The following is a 19,582-nucleotide window of genomic DNA, read 5'->3' as shown; positions in this document are numbered from 1 at the left end:
GCAGCCAACCAGCTGAAAACCTCTACATTGCCCTTGACCTCACTTGGGAGAAAGACAACAGATACCAAGGGAAACCCTGCCAGCTCCACTAACAACTGTCTCTTATACACATCTAGATAAGCAAGGGAACAAAGCTGAGACATCTGCTATAATAGGATTACAAAAGTCAGAGCACAAAATGAGGTTATGGGGCTACTCAGTTATCTGACGCTAGGTTAACACTTTCCCCTTCTAAGCTTAAGGAAAAGTCCTTCTAAAGGCTCAGTTTAGAACCTATTAGATTCATTGACTTTACTTATTAACAGTTTCATTTCAACAATAAATACTTAGAAACCCCAAAATAAAAATATTCAATGTATTTAAATAAGCATCTTGACCCCTTCCCCTCATTACCCTGTAAATTAACCTATACTTTATCATGGTTGTCATTTGCCATGTGTTTCCATAGAAAGTGGAAACCTTGGCCGGGCGCGGTGGCTCATGCCTGTAATCCCAGCACTTTGGGAGGCCGAGGTGGGTGGATCACGAGGTCAGGAGATCGAGACCATCCTGGCTAACAAGGTGAAACCCCGTCTTTACTAAAAATACAAAAATTAGCCAGGTGTGGTGGTAGGCACCTGTAGTCCCAGCTACTCGGGAAGCTGAGGCAGGAGAATGACATGAACCTGGGAGGCGGAGCTTGCAGTGAGCAGAGATCGTGCCACTGCACTCCAGCCTGGGCGACTGAGCAAGACACCATCTCAAAAAAAAAAAAAAAAAAAATGGAAACCTTAGTTCTTTCATGCTAGAAAGGAGATGTTTCACTCACTCATAATCACACACAGACAGAGAGAACTAGGCAAGTTCACTCCTGAGATAAAGCAAAAATGGATCTCTCTGGCTGAAATAAAGATTCCTCTGATAAATTCAGACTGGAGTGGGAATGTGGGCCTGAAAAATACCTAGGCTTGCATAATTTTGTCTGTGGGACCCTACTGCAAGAAGGAAAGGAACTAAAGTGTTCGTGTCTCAGCAATGACTCCATATCTTGGCCCTAAAATTTGCTTGACCACCAAATGGCTCCTCTCAGGTAGCAGGGATGCCCAGGGTGATAGGACTTTGGAAACCAGCGGCAGTCATTGGGTTGGAGTTGGGGCCAAATGTTATTGCCTCTACATAGCCCTATCAGCATATCCTGGGGAAAAGAGTGAGGCGATGGATCCTGGTTCCAGGAATACATTGGAATTCCATTTTAGTTAAAAGAAATTATTTTTTTCTGATAACGGAAAAATAGGGACTATAAATATAACATTTTAAAGAATGTCTGCTCTGTGAGGACTCTGTTTGCTATTTATTTTTCTAAATTGGTCACAGCTTGATAGCAAAGAATCTAAATTTCTTTTCAATGCCCTTTAAAATTAGATTCAACTCTAATCCTTTGAGCAGCTTTCCCAGTGTGATTCAACTGCAGAGGATAACTTGGTTTATAACAAGCAGATTTATCTTTACTTTATCTTACAAAGGACAAGTTGTTTTTAAGTTATTATAACTCCAAGGAAATGTTTGCAATTACTTGTCTTAAAATGCCAGTGAAACATTCATTTCCCAGAGTTTAAGTCCATCTGAGATCTTTAGGGCACTAAGTGAGCATTGATTCCAGTTACTGATAGGCAAAGGGCATAACCCCTGGCCACCACCAGTAACACCCACTTTGACCACAGTGGCACAGTTGCCTGAGGGGTTAACATCAGGAAACCCCTAATCCTAGCACCAGCGTTAGCATAGACTCCTTAAAAATCATAAAGCAATAAACACCATTAGTGTGGGTTTTACTGACAAGGTATTAGCCACACTGGGAATTTTATATTGGGAGCCAAGAGCTGGTATCAAGTATTTTGCATAGATCTTAAGGTTGTTCAGCAGCCACTTCAAAGAGACTGGTTTGTTTCTTTGCAACAAACAAAGCAGTGAGATGACATCTGCTATGGTAATGGTCATCTGCTGTGCCCATTAGGGTATCATTCTCCCACCTCTAACACACACACACACATATTTCTGTCCTTAGTGCCAGGACATCATACTAAACAGAAAAAGGAACAAAGATGTGGAAGACATTGGGAAGTAAAGGTGAGGCCCTGGCTGAAACCTGCTCCCGACCAGAGCATATCCTCAGCCCCACTAAAAAGTATTTCCAGAATCATGATGGGAAAATGCAGCCAGTGCAACAAGACCCTGGTGCTGCTGAACAAATGGGTCCTTGCCATCATTCCTCTATATATTATCAAATAACCATATTTTAATCTTGTTTTCATTTTTTGACGTTAAAATGTTAACATGATTTTTAACTCATATGCTTGATTCTTGAAAGGATAATGATAAACCTACTCAATCATGTAGGTGTGTTACCACACTGTCTAATATATGTTGAGTGCATCCTTTCAGAGACAGACAAATCTTACCAATGCAACAGTTCAGAAAAGTTTGTTAAAGTGCTGTTAATGAAAAAGTATTTAGTAAAGTAGTTGGTGCTTAACACTGTAGACATTTGAGTTTTCGCTCAGAAACTGTAGTTTCATGGATTTTTTGTTTTTGTTTTGTGTTGTTTTTGAGACAGGGTTTTACTCTGTCACCCAGGCTGGAGTGCAGTGGTGCGATCTTGGCTCACTGCAACCTCCGCCACCCAGGCTCAAGCGATTTTCCTGCCTCAGCCTCCCGAGTAGCTAGGATTACAGGTGTATGCCACTACCACCCAGCCACTTTTTGCATTTTTAGTAGAGACAGGGTTTCACCCTGTTGGCCAGGCTGGTCTTGAACTCCTGACTTCAGATGATCCACCTGCCTCAGCCTCCCAAAGTGTTGGGATTACAGGCATGAGCCACCACACCCAGCCTGTAGTTTCAAGTTCTAAGCCCTGAATGGAAGTATAATTTTCTGTTTGCCTTTCTAACCTACTGGCACCAGGCTCCATGCGCAATTAGCAAAAGTTGAAAGACAACAACCAGGTACCTAAAGTTGGGTGACTGCCTCTGCTCCAGAAACCCCTAGAGCAGCACTGACCCTCCCAGCTCCCATGCGTCCCCAGGTACTCTGTGCTCTCCCGCAATGTACCCCCAGGTACTCCATGCTTCCTCCCCACCAATGCTTCCCCAAGTGTTCTGTCTCTGTCCCCATACCCAACCCTGCCAACCCTTTCTCTGTCTCTCACTCTCGCTCTCTTTCCTGCCTCCTCATGCTTCCTTAGGTGTTCTGTGTTCTGTGTCCTGCCCACACCCACCTCAGCCTCGCCTATAGTTTCAAAGTATTTTCAGAATGAAAACCCTCATTATATACTATGACTTGGAGAAGAAGAAGTGAGAGGCTCTAAACTTGAACTATTTCATCACATGAATTAAGTGACAGTTCCTTCTTTCAAATGTGCCAGGGTTTGGGGTTTCCATTGACCATTGCACAGTAGAATTACAGAAAATTGTTGCCAATAAGGCAGAGTCTTGTGTATAAAGAAAAAATGTCGATGTTATGAGAAGCCAGAATGATCATATCTTCCCAGTGTCTAAGCACAATTTAGCAAAGTCTTTATAGAGGCTGGCAGAGTTCCCAAGATGGATGCACAAATGGGGTGTCTTTTCATAAGCTCCTTACACTGGGAAAAGGAGAAAGCAGATTGCACCAAAAGAAGACAGTGAAACAGTTTAGTTAGTATCAAAGTACGATAAGTTGAGACATAAAAAAGGCAGGGAAGACCCTCGTACTCTCTTAAATCACTGCCCCAGGGAGGCAGGAAATGAATGTGTGGAACTTGTGAACACCCATGAACCAACAGTAGGAAGATAACAGGAAGAGAACTGCCTTGGATACCAAAATCTTCCCACCAGACCACTTGCTTTCAACAAGCCACTCCTGATTTAAGGATAGTCAGAAAACCTAAGGACAAATCACTTCTCCACCCCCACCCTCCTTTCCTTATTCCCCAAAGATCCAGTTTTGAATTGTGTGACCTCAAAGCAGATACATGTTCTATTAATGTCATATTTGCACCACATGTCTGCCACCACTAGGGGCGTCTTTGTGCATTGAAAGAACAGAGCCTGTGTATATCTCTTAAGGCTGGATGGAGTTTCAAAGAAGCAATAGGTTGATTGAGTTTAAAAACACCAAATAGAGACTCTACACAGCCACTTTCCAGTGCCTTCACCAAGTATCCCTCCCCCAGCCAGCCACTGGTGCTCTTCGTTGCTACGCTGAGGACAGCGTGGATGGACAATCTTCCTAATGCCATATCCCTGGATGGCCAGGCCGCTCTTTGCAACCATTTTCAGCTCTAAGTCACACATTTTGCTCTGCCAGGATAAGGCATGGTTCCTTCACTCAGGGAGATCCTAATCAAGAGAGAATTAAAATAGGATTCAAGTAAAACATGGCAAACTCTGTGAAAGGCCTAAGAGCTTCATGAAAATAGCGACCCCCATTAGCACCTTTGGACTCCGCGTGTACTCCCAGCGTCTTGCTTGGTGCCTGGTGCGTGATAGAGACTTCATAGATATTTGGAGAGAGGCAGAGCTAGAGAGAGGAAAAGAGGAAGAAGAAAGAAGAATATAAATAAAAAAAAGACTGAGCCTGTCTTCCCACAGCAGGGGAAAATGGAGGGTTCTTTATCAATATTGGCCTTCTGGTCACAAGTCCACCTACCCACAGTGAGTTTCTATTTGGGCACTTCAAATACAAGTGTTCATACCTTGAACCAGAATCCCATTTCTTAGTAGATGATACTTATAGATCTGCTCTCAGTCAAAACTCTGAGGGAGATCACAGAAAACAGCAAGGTTTCCCTGTTTTGGTTATCAGCAGAAATGTCGTGCATGCCGTGGACCATTCTACATGGATGCTGTAAGTTGCTGTCTAGTCATCATGGACTGTGGAAATATGCAATCCATGCCTAGATGAGTCAGCAAGTTAGAACACTTGAAAAACTGTTATTTAAATTTAAGGTTTTTTTCTTTCCAATTTTGGTCACTCAGAATGTGATTTCATATCCAAAAATGAAATAGAGGAGCAGCAAATTATCTGAATAATTCATGCCAGAATCACCCAAGCACTTTTGTTCTTTGCATACTGCTAGTTTGGGATTAGGTAATTGAAGGGTTCAGGGAGGATTGAATTATCCTGGTATTTTTCAGATAAATGCCTCAAGTTAATATTTTCCTTGGTACAGACTCAGCTCTAATCAAACGGGTTTTTGTCCTGCAGAAAGAGTGCTCATTTTAGTGTTTTTGACCACAGCACCTCTTATATTAAAGCGGAAATGCCCGTCAAAGTCTAAACTGTATTATCCTTAGCCTATGACCGAAACCTTCTTTTAAATTTTTTATTTTAAATTTATTGTTAAAGTGATATAGATACTTACAAGAGTAGTATTAGCATTATAATAAAGACTGGATGTGCCCTGTGCCAAACCCACCCCCTTCCCTAGCCTCACTCTTTTGAATCGACCACTCGCTCTTCCTTCAGGTGTTTTCTCTAGTATTCTCTATTTGGAAGTAACAAGCTCATACATATTTTCAGTTTCAAATAGTATCCCTGTTATCTATTGGCATTCTACTATAGAAAATCAAAATGATAGCACTTATAAACACTTATAAAGCATGTACAGTATCCCAGAGAATATTTCAGGTACTTTACACATATTTACTATTTTAGTCTTCTCAATGACACTATGTGACAGATACTTTTTTCTTTTTTTTTTTTAAGAAACAGGATCTTGCTCAGTCTGCAGTACAGTGGTGTGCAGTACAGTGGTGTGATCTTCGCTTACAGCATCCTCTAACTTCTGGGCACAAGAGATCCTCCCACTTGAGCTTCCTGAGCAGCTAGAACTACTAGCATGTGCCACCCCACCCAACCAAGCAGATACTATTATTATCCTAATTTTGCATATTGGAAACTGAGACATAGAATGATTACATATCTTGCCCAAGGTTACATAGTAATGATGGCAATAGATTGTGGAGCCAGGATTTGAACTCAGTCAGTCTGGCTCCTAAATCTGTGTTTTTAACAATGAACCAAATGTGTCTAGCTCCATTTTAGCATCCAACAATCCAACACTGCACCTGCTTTCTCTTTCTCTGTCTCTCTTTTTCCCTCTCTTTTCTCTCTGTCACACACACAACTACACACATGTACACATTCCTACTTCCTCTTCCTCCCACCCCCATGAGTATAGTTGTATCACTCTAAAGAGCTAAATCAGTATTCAGTGTTAATTATCATTATGGTTATTTAAATATTAATCACACGGATTCATTCATTGTGTTGTCCTGTGTTATATTTTCTTTCTCATTCAATTTTATGTTTCCCATGGAAATAATTTTGGTTTCTTAATTTACAATGCGTTTCTAAACACTCTGCTGAAAACCAAACCATCTTTTAGCACCCTCAGACAGTTCAGGTGTTTGTCAGTTTCTCTCTATTCATGGACACCCCCCTCCTGCCCCCATCTTCATTGCTGCCTCCTGGCACTGCCACACAGCTATCATCCCAGAGTCTGTCATGCACATCATCCTGGGAATTCCTTTTGCTTCTCTCCTGTTTAGACTCTGTTTCCCGAACCTGTCTTTTCTTTTTGGTTGATTCTCATGCTTCAATCATATATCTTCCCACCCAAGGAAGGTAAATAGGTGCTAAGTTTTTTGAGACCTTGACAGTCTGGAAATACCTTCAATTTACCGGATTGAGTGTTTGACTCAGTATAGGATTCTAGGTGGTAAATTATTTTCTTTCAGAATCTTGAACACATCATTTCATTTTCTTTTGCTTCTAATGTGTCTGTTGAGAAGCCCCATTCTTCTCTGCTGATGGCTTGGAAGATTTTATGATTTCTTCTTTATCTCCAAAATTTTGATTTTTTGATGCTTTGCCATGATGTGGGTCTGTTTTCATTCCTGGACTGTGGGCACTCAGCAAGCTTTTTCAATCTCAGTACTTCAATTCTGGGAAATGTTTTGTACAATTTCTCTGAAAATTTTCTCTTCTCCAATTTCTCTGTTCCCTCTTTTGGAAATCATCTTATTCTAACGTTAGACATACTGGACTGATCCTCAGATTTTCTAATGATTCTTCTCTATTTATCCATACTTTGATTTTTTTAGTTTGAATCTCTAATATATTTACTGAATTTTGCCTTTCAATTTTGCTATTGAATTTTTTATTTCTGCTATAATAATATTAATTTCCAATATCACTTTACTGGTTTTCTCTTTTTTCCTTCCTTATAGCTTTTTTCTTTTTTTTCTTTTTATTTTCTTTTTGAGACAGAGTCTTGCTCTGTCACCCAGGCTGGAGTGCAGTGGTGTGGTCTTGGCTCACTGCAACCTCTGCCTCCTGGGTTCAAGTGATTCTCATGCCTCAGCCTCCATAACTGGGACTACAGCCACCACACCTGGCTAATTTTTGTATTTTTGATAGAGACGGAGTGTCGCCATGTTGGCCAAGCTGATCTCGAACTACTGACCTCAACTGTTCCACCTGCCTTGGCCTCCCAAAGTGTTGGGATTACAGGTGTGAGCCACCACGCCTGGCTTTTGTAGAGTTTTATGAGCAAATCTTATTTAAATGTTTGCAGTCAAATACAAATACATATCTTTATCTTCCTTTTTACAATAAAGGCATCATACTCTACACACAGTTTTGTTTCTTGCTTTTTTTCACCTTACATGTTGGAGGACTTTATGTGTTAGTGTATAGAGAGCTTCTTCATTCTTTAACATAGTTGCTATCATCTTCAGAAGTACACGGTGCTTCTAATTCCTGCATCTGGCAGCAGTGCAGATCAGTTACTTGGATTCCCTGACTGTAAGCTTGGGTTTTTGCTTTTTCTGCTCTGCTAAACCAATTCTAAATGTTCATCCACCTTTCTGTTTCTGAAATACTATTGACATTTTGTCTGTTGTATCCTCTCCTCCCATTTCCCTTACTCATCTAAATTTGTGCCTTTTTAATTTCTTTTATTTCAGTGTTATTTTGCAGGATATGGAGGACAAATGTGCGTATTCAATCCATCATGTTTAATTGGAATCTCTAGCACATCTTTTAGCCAATTAGATTTTTCTTTCACCTTCTTCCCTTTCCCTTTCTTGCCCATGGACAGCTCTCTAAAGTTCCAGTTAGAGGAAAAATAAAAATAAGAATTATAACTTTCAGATGATGATGATGATCAAATATATTCCAGCACACTGAAAATAGGCTTCATGGTCTTTGTGAGTAAGCACAATTTTGAGACTCTGGAGCCACGCCTGGGGTTCTCCTGCATCCAAATGTGGTCTCATAATAGCTAGTATCATTACCAGAAAGTGTTTTTGTCTGGTGTAGCAACAAGAAGTAATTTAGTAATATGTGGCCTTTTCCACCCTCGGAAGATAGCTCCTCTCTGAAGATTTTACACCCAGAATGGGACTAATACCTCATGAAAATGATTGCACCTGCCTAGGGGAAAATTTATTTGAAAAGCAAAGCTGTTCCCTGGCTCAAGTTTGTACTCTTTTTCCACAGACTTACTAGGTATCCAGTATTGAGGGAAAAGGAGCATATTGTTCTTTAGCTTTTTCTTTTTCCCATAGATTTATCTACTTATGATCTTTCAACATGCTATGACTCAGTAGTCACACCCCAAAGAAAAAGCATTCTTCTTTAAACTTTTAAGGCTCAAGCTTATTGGAGAATAAAAGTGTCACCAGTGAATCTATCTAAATAAAATAAAAATATTTTGTTTATACTCAACCAACAGTACTATACTTCCTATCTTGTTTAACTCTGATAAAATTCCCTTGACTGTAAAAATGCCTGTGTTTCAATCAGTATGGTTGAGAAATTATTTCCATAGCTGAGTTAGAAAGTGTTTAGTAAGTGTGTGTTATTACATGACTATTGCTTTCATTGTTTAGAGAGTGGTTTATATGAAAAGAGAATAATTTGCGTATTGGAATGAAGTGTTCTTCAGTGTGGTTTTTATGAGGATAATTTCCATTTTTGGTGAGCTGTTTAGTGGTGTTGTCTTGTAACTTGACCATAGTTTTATCTAATTTTGGCCTGTGGTTTCTCTTCTGCTTAGGCATAATGACATCAATAGAAAAATGAAGAAATCCTACAGCATAAAGCACATTGCTGAGCCAGAGTCAAAAGAACTCTTCTTGTAAATCACTTTTTAAATTTTCTCTCACTGATGCCCTTTGGACACTAGTGGAAATTTCTGGATATCCTCTACGGAAAGAGAACCATGAAAACAATGCCTCACCAGCAGAAGAACAGAATATCAGAATGCCTTAAATTTATAGTAGTAGACTGTAAAAGATTCCTTTTGGGGTGATATCTGTATATATAACTTGTGTTTTTTTTAAAAAAAAAAAAAAGATGCTGTTTAAAAGCATGATTGGGAAAATGTATGTTTTTAAAGAGTAGATTGATTCACCCTACCCACAGGACGTTGACCAAACCACTGATGCCATTTTATATTTCATCAATTGCATGAGTATTTGCTAATGTTGATTGAACCTCCCTTTCCCCGTAATGTGGGCAGATTTGGCTCAGCTCCTTCATGAGATCAGGTCAGTGATATTGTTTTATGTCAAGAGTGTTCTTTCTGTCATTTCTACTTTTGTATAAAGGAAATAAAACAATGTTAACAGCCACCTATAAGCTTGGGGCACCTACTTTCTAACAAATCTGTGATGTTCTGATTTCTAAGGGACTTTGCAAGTATTTTGACTGCTGGTATTTGATTTCAGGAACAAACTGCTCAGTTTAGCGGTTTTCCCATAGGGGTCAAATAAAACGTTCTATATTTCATTAAGTACTAAAAGATCAGACAAGTATATAAAGTAAGTCAGTTCCTTCTGCCTTCTCAAATCTCAGTGTTGACATGGGAAAATATTAAGGAGAACTAAGGATTTAGCCCCTTCTTGGGTCACTTTTTTCTGCCTCTGACACATTATGAGACCTGTCTAATCCCTTTAGGAGACAGTGTGGAGCCCAAGTTCATAACAGCCCCATTGTTGATGCAGCTCTCTCCCTCCATGTAAGCAGTAAGTTCCAGAAGGCTTCCTTCTATCATGTAAAAATATATTTCTGTTGAAACTTCAAGAGTTTTATTTTCAAAGTATTGGCATGGCCTATAAGAGGCCTGTCAAGTTTTAGTTTAAAAGTAGAATGTATTCTTACCAGTAGGAGGGAACACTGTATGCTACTATAGTTACTAGCAATGTCACTGCAGCCAAATCAGTCAAATGTGAACCATTCCTGTATCCTGGTGCAGAGAGCAGATAAACTCACTGAATTAAGAGATAATCTTGCATATGTAGGTCATCTGACAAACTTGGGCTTGATGAGATGCAATTAGGTAGAAAAGGAGCTAATAATATCTGAGTGCCTTTTATGTACCAGACAGTATTATGTGGTGATATTACTACTTTCATTTTATAGATGAGAAAACAAAAGTTTGAAATGTCTTAAGACCTGGTTCCCAGGTAACAGGTAACACTAGTAGTAAATCGCATAACTAGGCTTTGATACATATTTGCCTATTATCCCCACTACACTGATGATCCTACACTGTGCTGTCTCCCTAGTGCACTAAGTGCTGGACTCGCACAGGAAGCATGAGTTCTGGTGTCAGCTCTTCTTCTAACAGCCCTTTGATCTCAGACAAGGGGCATTGCCCTGCCCAAGAAATCTGGAAAGGGCAAGACGGGCCTACGTGCACATCGAGGAGAAGAAGTTTCCTTTCAGACTTACAGAGCAACGCGTCTATGAATTTCATTCCATGTGCTGTGTCCTTGTCTGGGTCCTGTGAGTTGCTACTGTTAGAGCCTGGTGCCATGTGTAAACCTTCATTTATCACCTGGTCTTTTCCTCAAACGAGATGCCCTCACTCTGATTTATGCCCCTTGGCCTTATCCACCCACTTTGATTTTTTCCTCATATTTCACTACTTTGTCCTATTGCTTGAGATTCTAATAGAGAATTTATGGCAAGCACATGTGAAATGTAGACTCCTGTGTTTTCTTTCTGCTTAGTGCAGAGGAGGTGATGGTGAGGTCACACAGCCAACCTTTGGGATTTGGCCAAAATGAAGCCTCGAAGAAAGAGGACCCGGTAAGTGCTCTCTGTCTCCCAGACATCCCAGTTTTCTTCTTAAACTGTGTTTTTAAATGTGAAAGATGAAGGGGGCTAGGCAGAGATTTCATAAGCCACAAAGAGTTCCTGATTAAACATAGCAAAGAAAATTTCAAGAGTTTGAAAGAAAGAGATGTTACTTTGACTTAGAAAAAACACTGGCAATTCAGTTGTTCAGTGACACTAGCATTTTAGCTTTTGCAGTCTGAGTACAGAAGAGCAAAGAATAAAAAAGGTAAAATAGGGAAGTTGAGCAGATTCAGATCAGCCCAAGAAATCTGGGCTGATAATGCATTCTGTTTAATGATGTTGCTAGGATACTAAAAATAATGGCCCTTAAATTATACATGTACCTACCTTTACTAAGCTCCTTATGAAATTGATACCTATGGTTGCTTGAAATTAGTACAAATGATGTTTTCCTTACCACAAACTTAGTTTTGTCCACCATTTTTTAAATGAAAACACAGAAAACTCATTTATTTTTTTCTAGGAATTGAGACGCATTCACATGTTAAAGAAAGCAAGAATGTGTTTCCTTTTAGTGAGCAGAGCTTTGAGGCCCCTGTCCCAACTGCCGCCCATTGGGCTAGTAAAATGAGTAAAGCTCTATCTGCATGCCTAATTACATGCAGCAGAGTAGGAAACTCAGCTCCATTGTAAAAAACAATCACATCTGTCAGTATCTTTTAAAGACTGGGTTCTTTTATGTCACTAAAGGGACTTATATTACCAAAGTTCAACACAGCAAATTAGGAATGTTTCTTAGAAAAGATAACAAGATACCAAACTGTCACCACTTTCAATGGATTGAATTCCCACTATTTATTCTTGTAAAACAGTATCAAGACTTCAAACCAAATAAGAAAGTTCTAGATGTGCATCACAGAGTTGGAAGTGCGGGTGAGGCTTTCAAAAGATACCGTCAAGTAAGACTTTGAGAATTAATTATTTTTCTCAAAATGAATAATGATAAGCAAAATTACGGTACAAGCTAGAGGAAATAATTATCAATGTTTAAATAACTCCCTAAAAGACTCCTTGATACAAACTAGATTAAATGTTTTTTCTTCAGCAGCCACCTATATCCTTAATGTTGAATTAAGTTAATAGAGCTAAGTAAGCCTAAGGAATTATTGCAACAGAGTTGGTACCTTGCCCCTTGTAAAAAATGGAGTTCACACTGTCTACAGCCCATAACTCTCACTGGCTGATAGGTCTGTCATTACTATGTTATGTTGTCTCAGTATTATTTCCCTTTATTCTTTGACTACTGCATAGTTTTATATAACTTTTCAAGCACTTGATTCCTGTCTCCTAATGAGACCATAAATTTGTTAATCTCAACAGAATCTTAGTATCACCTCTCACAGATGGTGCTTAGTATCTATTAACAACTTACAGCCATCTTTCTTTCCATATCCTCCCCAGTCTTCTTCTATTCTCTCCTTGTCCTCATTTTCTCTCTTCCTCCTTCCTTCTCTCCCTTACTCTCTCCTCTCCCTCCCTCTTTGCTGTCATCTCCCCTCCTTTTTTCTCTCTCTCTTCTCTGCCTTCTGTTTACAAGATCATTAAACACTATATATATGGGATCTTCCTTGGAGGAAACCTGGCAAAGAAATTGCAGTAAGTAGACATGTACTGGACCAGGTTTACAGTGAAAAACAAGTCGCTTCTCCCTTCTTGCCAGAGCATGTGAGTGTGACAAGCATCCCATATGCTAATATATTCAACACACTGTGATTCAACCCATGCCAAAGAATGGGGCCCTGTGCTAGGCATTCCATTGAACAAAAAAGACCTGGAAGTTAGTATCAGCCATAGGAGGAACAAAGATAAGTCTACCAAATTGTGCATTGGGAGAGACTTGTGGAAAAAAACTATTCCAACTAGTTTATAGCAGTGATTCCCAACTTTTGCTGTACATTATACCACCTAGGGGAGCTTTTAAATACTGGATACACAAGCTAAACCCCCAACAAATAAATCCCCTCTCTGTGGTGGAACCCAGGCATCAATATTTGTAAAGAATAAGATGAAAAAGAAGAAGGAAGGAGGAGGAGGAGGAGGAGGAGGAAAGAGGGAAGAGAAGGAGAAGAAAAAATACTAGGATTTCCATATGCAACCAGATTTAACTTAACTATAATTGTACATATTCATGGGGTACATAGTAATGTTTGGAACCATATCATTTACAGCAATCAGGTCATGGTACTTAGTATATCCATTACCTCAAATACTTAACACTTCTTTGTGCACCTAAGTTTTATAACCAGCACCTTGCTAACTCAAAATGTGATCAGAACCCATCAGCATTGGCATCGGCTGGGAGCATGCTCAAATGCAGAATCTTCTGGCATTCACCATGGCTTCCACTTTTAATTTTGTGATGCTGTAAACTGTCTATTGAGAAAATATTTGAGAAGAATGGGCAAAAAATTACCCTGTCCTCAAAGAGAAAGAAAGAGTAGTATATCCCTAAACCTGGGTTAAAATGTGGAGACGAACTTATTTTGTGTTTTAAGGGAGTGTGTGTAATGTGTATACAATTTGAAAACCATGTTCCATGTTGTAATTCACATGTTGGAAATTTTGTAAATCCTATAATTATAGAAAGTGAAGCTTCTTTTCTGGAGGGGAGAGGTAGAAGACACAACAATAATTTTTCAGTCCAGGATAGGGTCAGTACACTTTTATGTTTAATCATAATGTAGCTAGGTTTTCACTTGTTATGAAATATTTCTCTAAATTTCCTAAAATCAATGTTTATAGAAGTCAAATTACCAGAAAACTACTCATTATGCAGTAGTATATCCAAGACAAAGCACACTCAAAGCAAAGACCAAACCCTACCTCTCAATACCATTTCCTAGCTGCTACTGAAGGGGCTCCTCTTGATAAACCACCAAGATATATGATATTTTATGACCTTGTTGCATAGGACACTGTTATATGTTAAATATATTATTTTGTACACACCACACACACACATATGCTGAATGCCTACCATGTACACAGCTCTGCCCCAAGTGGTGGAAGGTAAATTAGCAATAAATTCATAAGAAATATTTTTGATGAAATGTGGAAAGTCTTAATTAAACAGAATAAATCTGAGAAGTACAGTGATCTGTCATGATGTTATACTCATATATGTATTTTATAACTGTATATTTTTTCTGTGGAATTTGTTCTCACAGTTGTTCAGCCAATTAGGAACAGTGGCAGAAGAATTTAAATTCTATTATTTGTGGTAGAAAATGCTAGTTATCTCCTCAATATCCTTTCTCCCTTTCTTCTGATTAAGAGAACACAGTTAAATGTTCCCAGATAAAATTACCTTCCCAGATGCCCTTGAAACTGGGAATGGCCATGTGACTCAGTCTGGCCAATGAGAGGGAAGTGGAATTCGTAGAGTGGGGCTTTAGAAAATCTTGTAGAGGTCAAAGCTTACCTGGCACTCATTTTTGCCCTTTGTACTACCCTGGGATACAGCATTGCTTCTTTGGCCATAAGGACAAAAGTCAGATTCTTTAAAAAAAGGAAAAAAAGGAAAATAAGGAACCCAGTTCCTTGTGCAGCTATGTGAGCCCTGAATTGTACATATTACTTATTGAGTAAAAAAAACTCTCCTAATTGACTAAATCACTGATATCTGTCTTCTGGTAGGAGCAGCCACATATACAACCTAACTGAGGTACTCAGTTGACAGAATAAAGAATAAACCACTGGAATAAAGCAGCATTTCACAGATCATATTCTATTTACCACTAGGACTAGGGGATGTTTGGCTGTGCTCCAGGATTAATGTATGTTTTGCTAATTAGTTTGGTAAACAGTGCATACAAAGTTCTGACATACACTGTGAAGTCCCACCTTTGGAGACAAAGGACATAGTCCCCCAGCTGCTGGTGGTATTGCTGGCCCAGAGCTTTCAGGTGTTAGCCTTCTCCAGGAATTGCCCTTGGCTGAAGAAAGTCACCTTGCCCAAGAGCACAACCTTTCCCTGGGCAGCCCATATCCAGCAGTGGTCAATGTGCAGGTATGTAGACCCAGCCCCTAATATAACTTCAGACAACCCCAGAAAGCCATCCCAGCTTCAGACCTCCCCCATGGGTTTGTCCCAACTTCTTCCTCTACCTGACACAGCCTCTTTCTCTTCCTTAACATAGATGTTGATCCCAAGAGCCATCTATAATAAACTTCCTGCACATTAATCTCTAGATCAGAGTCTACTTACCAGGGAATCCAGTCTGTAATGATGTATTAGCATGTTCATATCTTGAAGAAGTCCCAGAGTACAAAAGAAACTTGTTTAATTGGGTTGGGTGCTTAAACTGATTTATAAACCAGAGGTCTTTTAGAATACTTTTCACATCCCCCAGAGTGATTTCTACTAATGTTAGTTTAGGATATGCTGGAATCAATTTTGGGTCATTACACATATATGGAATTTAGACTATTCTAACTATCATGAAAGCCCAATGTCAAATCAAAATGTGTATACCGGAACAGAACTATTTAGCCAAATTTCAAAGAAATGCAGCCAAAGTTATATTCTATTTGGATATAATTTTGTGGTCATTATTATTGAAATGTACCATTTCCAGGGTCCTTCCAAAAGCTATGGGCTCAAATTCATTTCACTGCTGATGGTTAAACTACACCCTAAGTCTCCATAGAAATGTCATCTATAAACTATGGCATTTATCAAAAATCAATATAAGAAATAGTCATATAGAAAAAGTTTCTATATATTTTTTATAAAACTCTTATTGAAACCATCACATATTTAAAAATTGAATGACTCTATAAGGGGCCATAAAATAAATTCCTCTTAGAGTTAGTACTAGAGAAAAAAAAAATGCTTCTATAGGAAAAACTGGCATGCTTCTTTTTATTAGCTAATAAGAACCTTATATAACTCGCATTTTCCGTTTTTGTCTTGCTTGCCAGGAAAAGGTCAACAGCAAAGTTTGCATTTAATCTCAGTAGCAATCCTTAGCCTAGTTTTTTCTAGTATAACAATCTGTCTCCAACTCCACCCTCTTCCTTTGTTCTTATATTTTTATCCTTTTTAATGGCTGTAACACATCTATGTCTTCTATTTTAAAGACCTTCTGGGAATAAGTAGGCTGAAATAAATATAAATGTTTCCATCATGTTTTTTCCACCATACCTTTCTATCTGCCAAATCCTGCCCATTTGTTTTATTTATTAGGTTGGTGCAAACATAATTGCCATTACCTTTAATGGCAAAAACTGCAATTATGTTTGCACCAACCTAATAACTGACGTTGTAAGTCCACACCAATTGTGTGTGCAAGGCAATGCTGATTCAAAGTGTAAGATAATTGTTATCTTCAAGTTGCTTACTGTCTATGGACACTGGGAGAAATCACGTACACGAATATGTAAAGTGCAAGACAAAAAACAATATGTGTGGAGGGACTCAGTGTAGCTGAGAGGAGGGAGAAATCACTTTTGGTTTGGCTGAGACGAGGCAGGTGCCCTGTAAGGTTTGCATTTAATAGAGGCTGACCAATATATACTCAGATGCAGTAATTGGCAGCCCATGTCCACATGTAATGTGATTGTCAAAATGAGAATCACAGATAGGAGCATAGTACTACATGTTCACAGCCACATGGCCTTCCTGGTAGCTTGTCAAACTCAGAGAATCTTGGAAAAGAGTCAAACAGCCCTTAATATTTTCCAACCTACAGACCGGTGGGCAGAGATTCAAAAGGGAGTTCTCTGTTTAATTTGTCTCCTTGCTCTGACCCAGATCCAGGGCCTTAGTCCTAGATCCTGAGAGTCCTTCCAAGGAGCACTCCGCGTCAGCGCAACGTGCCCCTCCTCATGGCAGCCCTGAATTACCCGGCTAAGAGCTCTCTGCAAGAAAGCCTGGTGTAGGGACACCTTCAGCTGTGTTGTGCGCTCACCCCAAGGCCAATGACTGAGCACAGCAGAGGGATGAGAGACTGGGCGTATCCTCCCACCCTGAGACTCTTCCAAGGGCAAACTGTGGTCTGGGACTCCCCTTGACCTGGCTAAATTTGTTTCTGAATGTGTTGCGATCTCGAGCTCTTCCTACCCAGTCCTCCTTCCGAGCCACTCTCATAGTATCGGAAGGACTTTGCTGCCTACACCTGCACCCTCCTCCTTTATCCTTCAGAAGCAAGGCCCCTAATAAATCTCTTGCACATTCAGTCCCATTCGGAGGGCTGCTTCTCAGACCACCTGAACTGACACACTGCCCTGATCCTCCTCCTCACCCTCATCCTTTTACTCCCCCTACTCTTCCTCCTGGGTTAAGCCCTCACCTTGGGCTGGCCTTTGTCACTACTCTCTCTCCTTCTCCTGCTGGGTAGGGTGGTAGGTTGGGGTGAGGATGGTGTTTAGGATCCTATAAGTGGAGGGGGCAGTGGCACAGGCCTTCTCTCCTCTCCGCAAAGATTAACTTAGTGCTGATATCTGTGTCTCCTGTAACTTATGCTAAGAGTCTATTTCCTTTCTCAACTTGAGTTATATTACAAAGAGCTATCTTCTGTTCGCTTATGCCTCATAAGTTCCAGGTTCAAGGACCAGGTTTTGGCTTGGTGGGAGGAAGACAGGGGCTAGTGGAGTGGGAGCAGGTGATATGTGATTGAGGAAGACTCACCCTATAGCATAGCTAAAATATGTTATCTGCATTCAAAAAAATAAATAAATAAAGGTTAATAAGAGGTAGAAGAGAACTTCTACTTTACATTAAGCCCCCTGCAATTTTTTTCTTCCTACATTTCTTGTCTCTTACTAAAAAAATTTTGCTGTTTGTAGGTGAAGAACTCATACTTCTCATCTCTCCCCTTAAGTTTCTCTCTCACATAATCACTCTCCATATTTACATTAATTTAGCACAAGAAACAAACAAATTACTAAAGTTGTTATCTATGGTTGTTGATAGCATTGATTTTCTAAATTCATCTATGTTGAAAGAGATGTACTTTTAAAAATAAATATACTTAAAATTTTAATAAACTAGTACAGGCAGTAAATAGCACGTACAGGGAGTAAATATTAAGTTAGATTGAGAAGTTACTAGTCATTATATTGGTGGTTGCCTTTTTCAGCACACATGTAGGACTAACTGTCATAGCCAATTTCCAAAACCTGTAAAGACTTCAAGAAGGGAACCATTCTATTTGCGTCCTGTCTGACTGTGTTACTGGCATCCTGGCTACAGACCTCCACGTCTCTCTGGACCTGCACATACAGCTGCAAGAAAAATTCTGGGATGTCACATTCCCAACAACTGCTGGATTATAGTAAGTCTCCAGCAGGAAGCAATTAATCATTAAGCTTTAGAGGAATAAGAAAAGAATGGAAAATCCTTCTTTCTGCTTATATGTACAATAGCCACATTCCAAGTGAATGCCTAGATATTGTTCCTTTCCAGACTCAAACTCTGACAACCAAGAAAAATCACACCTCTGATTTTAGGGCCATTTTGCTGTGACTTACCTAGGCCCAGTGGACACTTAAAAATGATTACTTTATCTAAATATCCTTCAGCCTCTTTCTAGACATGTTTCACAGGCCGAGTTTCCCCTTTCTCCTGTGTTCCTTTTGTTTTCCAGACACACCACAAACCAAAAGGAGCACACGGCCTGTGCTATACAAAATGTGCAGTAACAGGGTTTCTTGATTGGCTACCCAATTAAGTAAATCTCCTTGCCTGGAGGAAACTAAGTTAAAATAACATTGAGGTCTGTCCCCAAGCCCGCAAAAGAGAAGAAAATGTAAAAAACCAGGGCTGAAAATTTCCTCTGTTGTGCAATGAGTTTTGCAGAATGAGAACTCTCAGATGAAGTTTCAAAGAAGTATTAGCATTTTCCAAAGCACAAGTTCAGAGCTCCCCCCCCCCCCCCCCGTCTCCTAAATGTTGCAGGTTTGGCTGACATTAGTTTCTGGAAGATTACACTATTAGAAACCATCAGCAATAAAGTGACTACTTGCTATTATAGCCTCTTATTATATGGTCAAGAGGATTTTCTCTTCTGCTTTTCGGTAATAAACACATGTTCAGAAAGTATGGTATGCTGGGCAGAGATGTGAGAGATCAACTGCCTCCCAGGTGTCTCCAGAAGTAGCTCATACACATGATTCCAGACACACAAAAGCATGCACCTTCTTTACTAAACCTGCAGACAATGAGATTCCACTATCCTTACTGACATTTAGATTGGTGCAACCTTTAATGCAAACAGTCTTTCTCCAGGTGTGATCATTTCTGGGGGCCTACCTGCACAGAAATGTTTGAGTTTGAACTGAGTCACTTGACCAAGACAAGTACCCAATCCAGTACAAGTGTAGAAAGAGGGAGGAAGAGTCAATTCTAAAAGCAGAGAATTGTAAGAGAGGGATTGAATAGCTCTTTTCGTGTAAGAATGGGCACCTC

The 19,582-nt window shown here is 39.7% G+C and overlaps 1 protein-coding gene across 1 annotated transcript in view; it reads left to right on the top strand.

Moving 5' to 3' along the window:
- SNCAIP (synuclein, alpha interacting protein) overlaps window positions 1–9,659 on the top strand; it is a 153,006-nt gene extending 143,347 nt beyond the window's left edge. Inside the window, exon 14 of the mRNA XM_011987782.1 lies at window positions 9,083–9,659. Coding sequence (XP_011843172.1) covers window positions 9,083–9,167 — 85 coding nt within the window. The 3' untranslated portion in view covers window positions 9,168–9,659. The remainder of the gene's footprint in view (window positions 1–9,082) is intronic.
- The last annotated feature ends 9,923 nt before the right edge of the window (window positions 9,660–19,582 follow it).

Source organism: Mandrillus leucophaeus, unplaced genomic scaffold (assembly GCF_000951045.1).
Source record: "Mandrillus leucophaeus isolate KB7577 unplaced genomic scaffold, Mleu.le_1.0 Scaffold316, whole genome shotgun sequence".
NCBI lineage: Eukaryota > Metazoa > Chordata > Mammalia > Primates > Cercopithecidae > Mandrillus > Mandrillus leucophaeus.
Note: the sequence above shows the minus strand (reverse complement) of the source record. Positions and strands in the feature narration are given on the sequence as shown.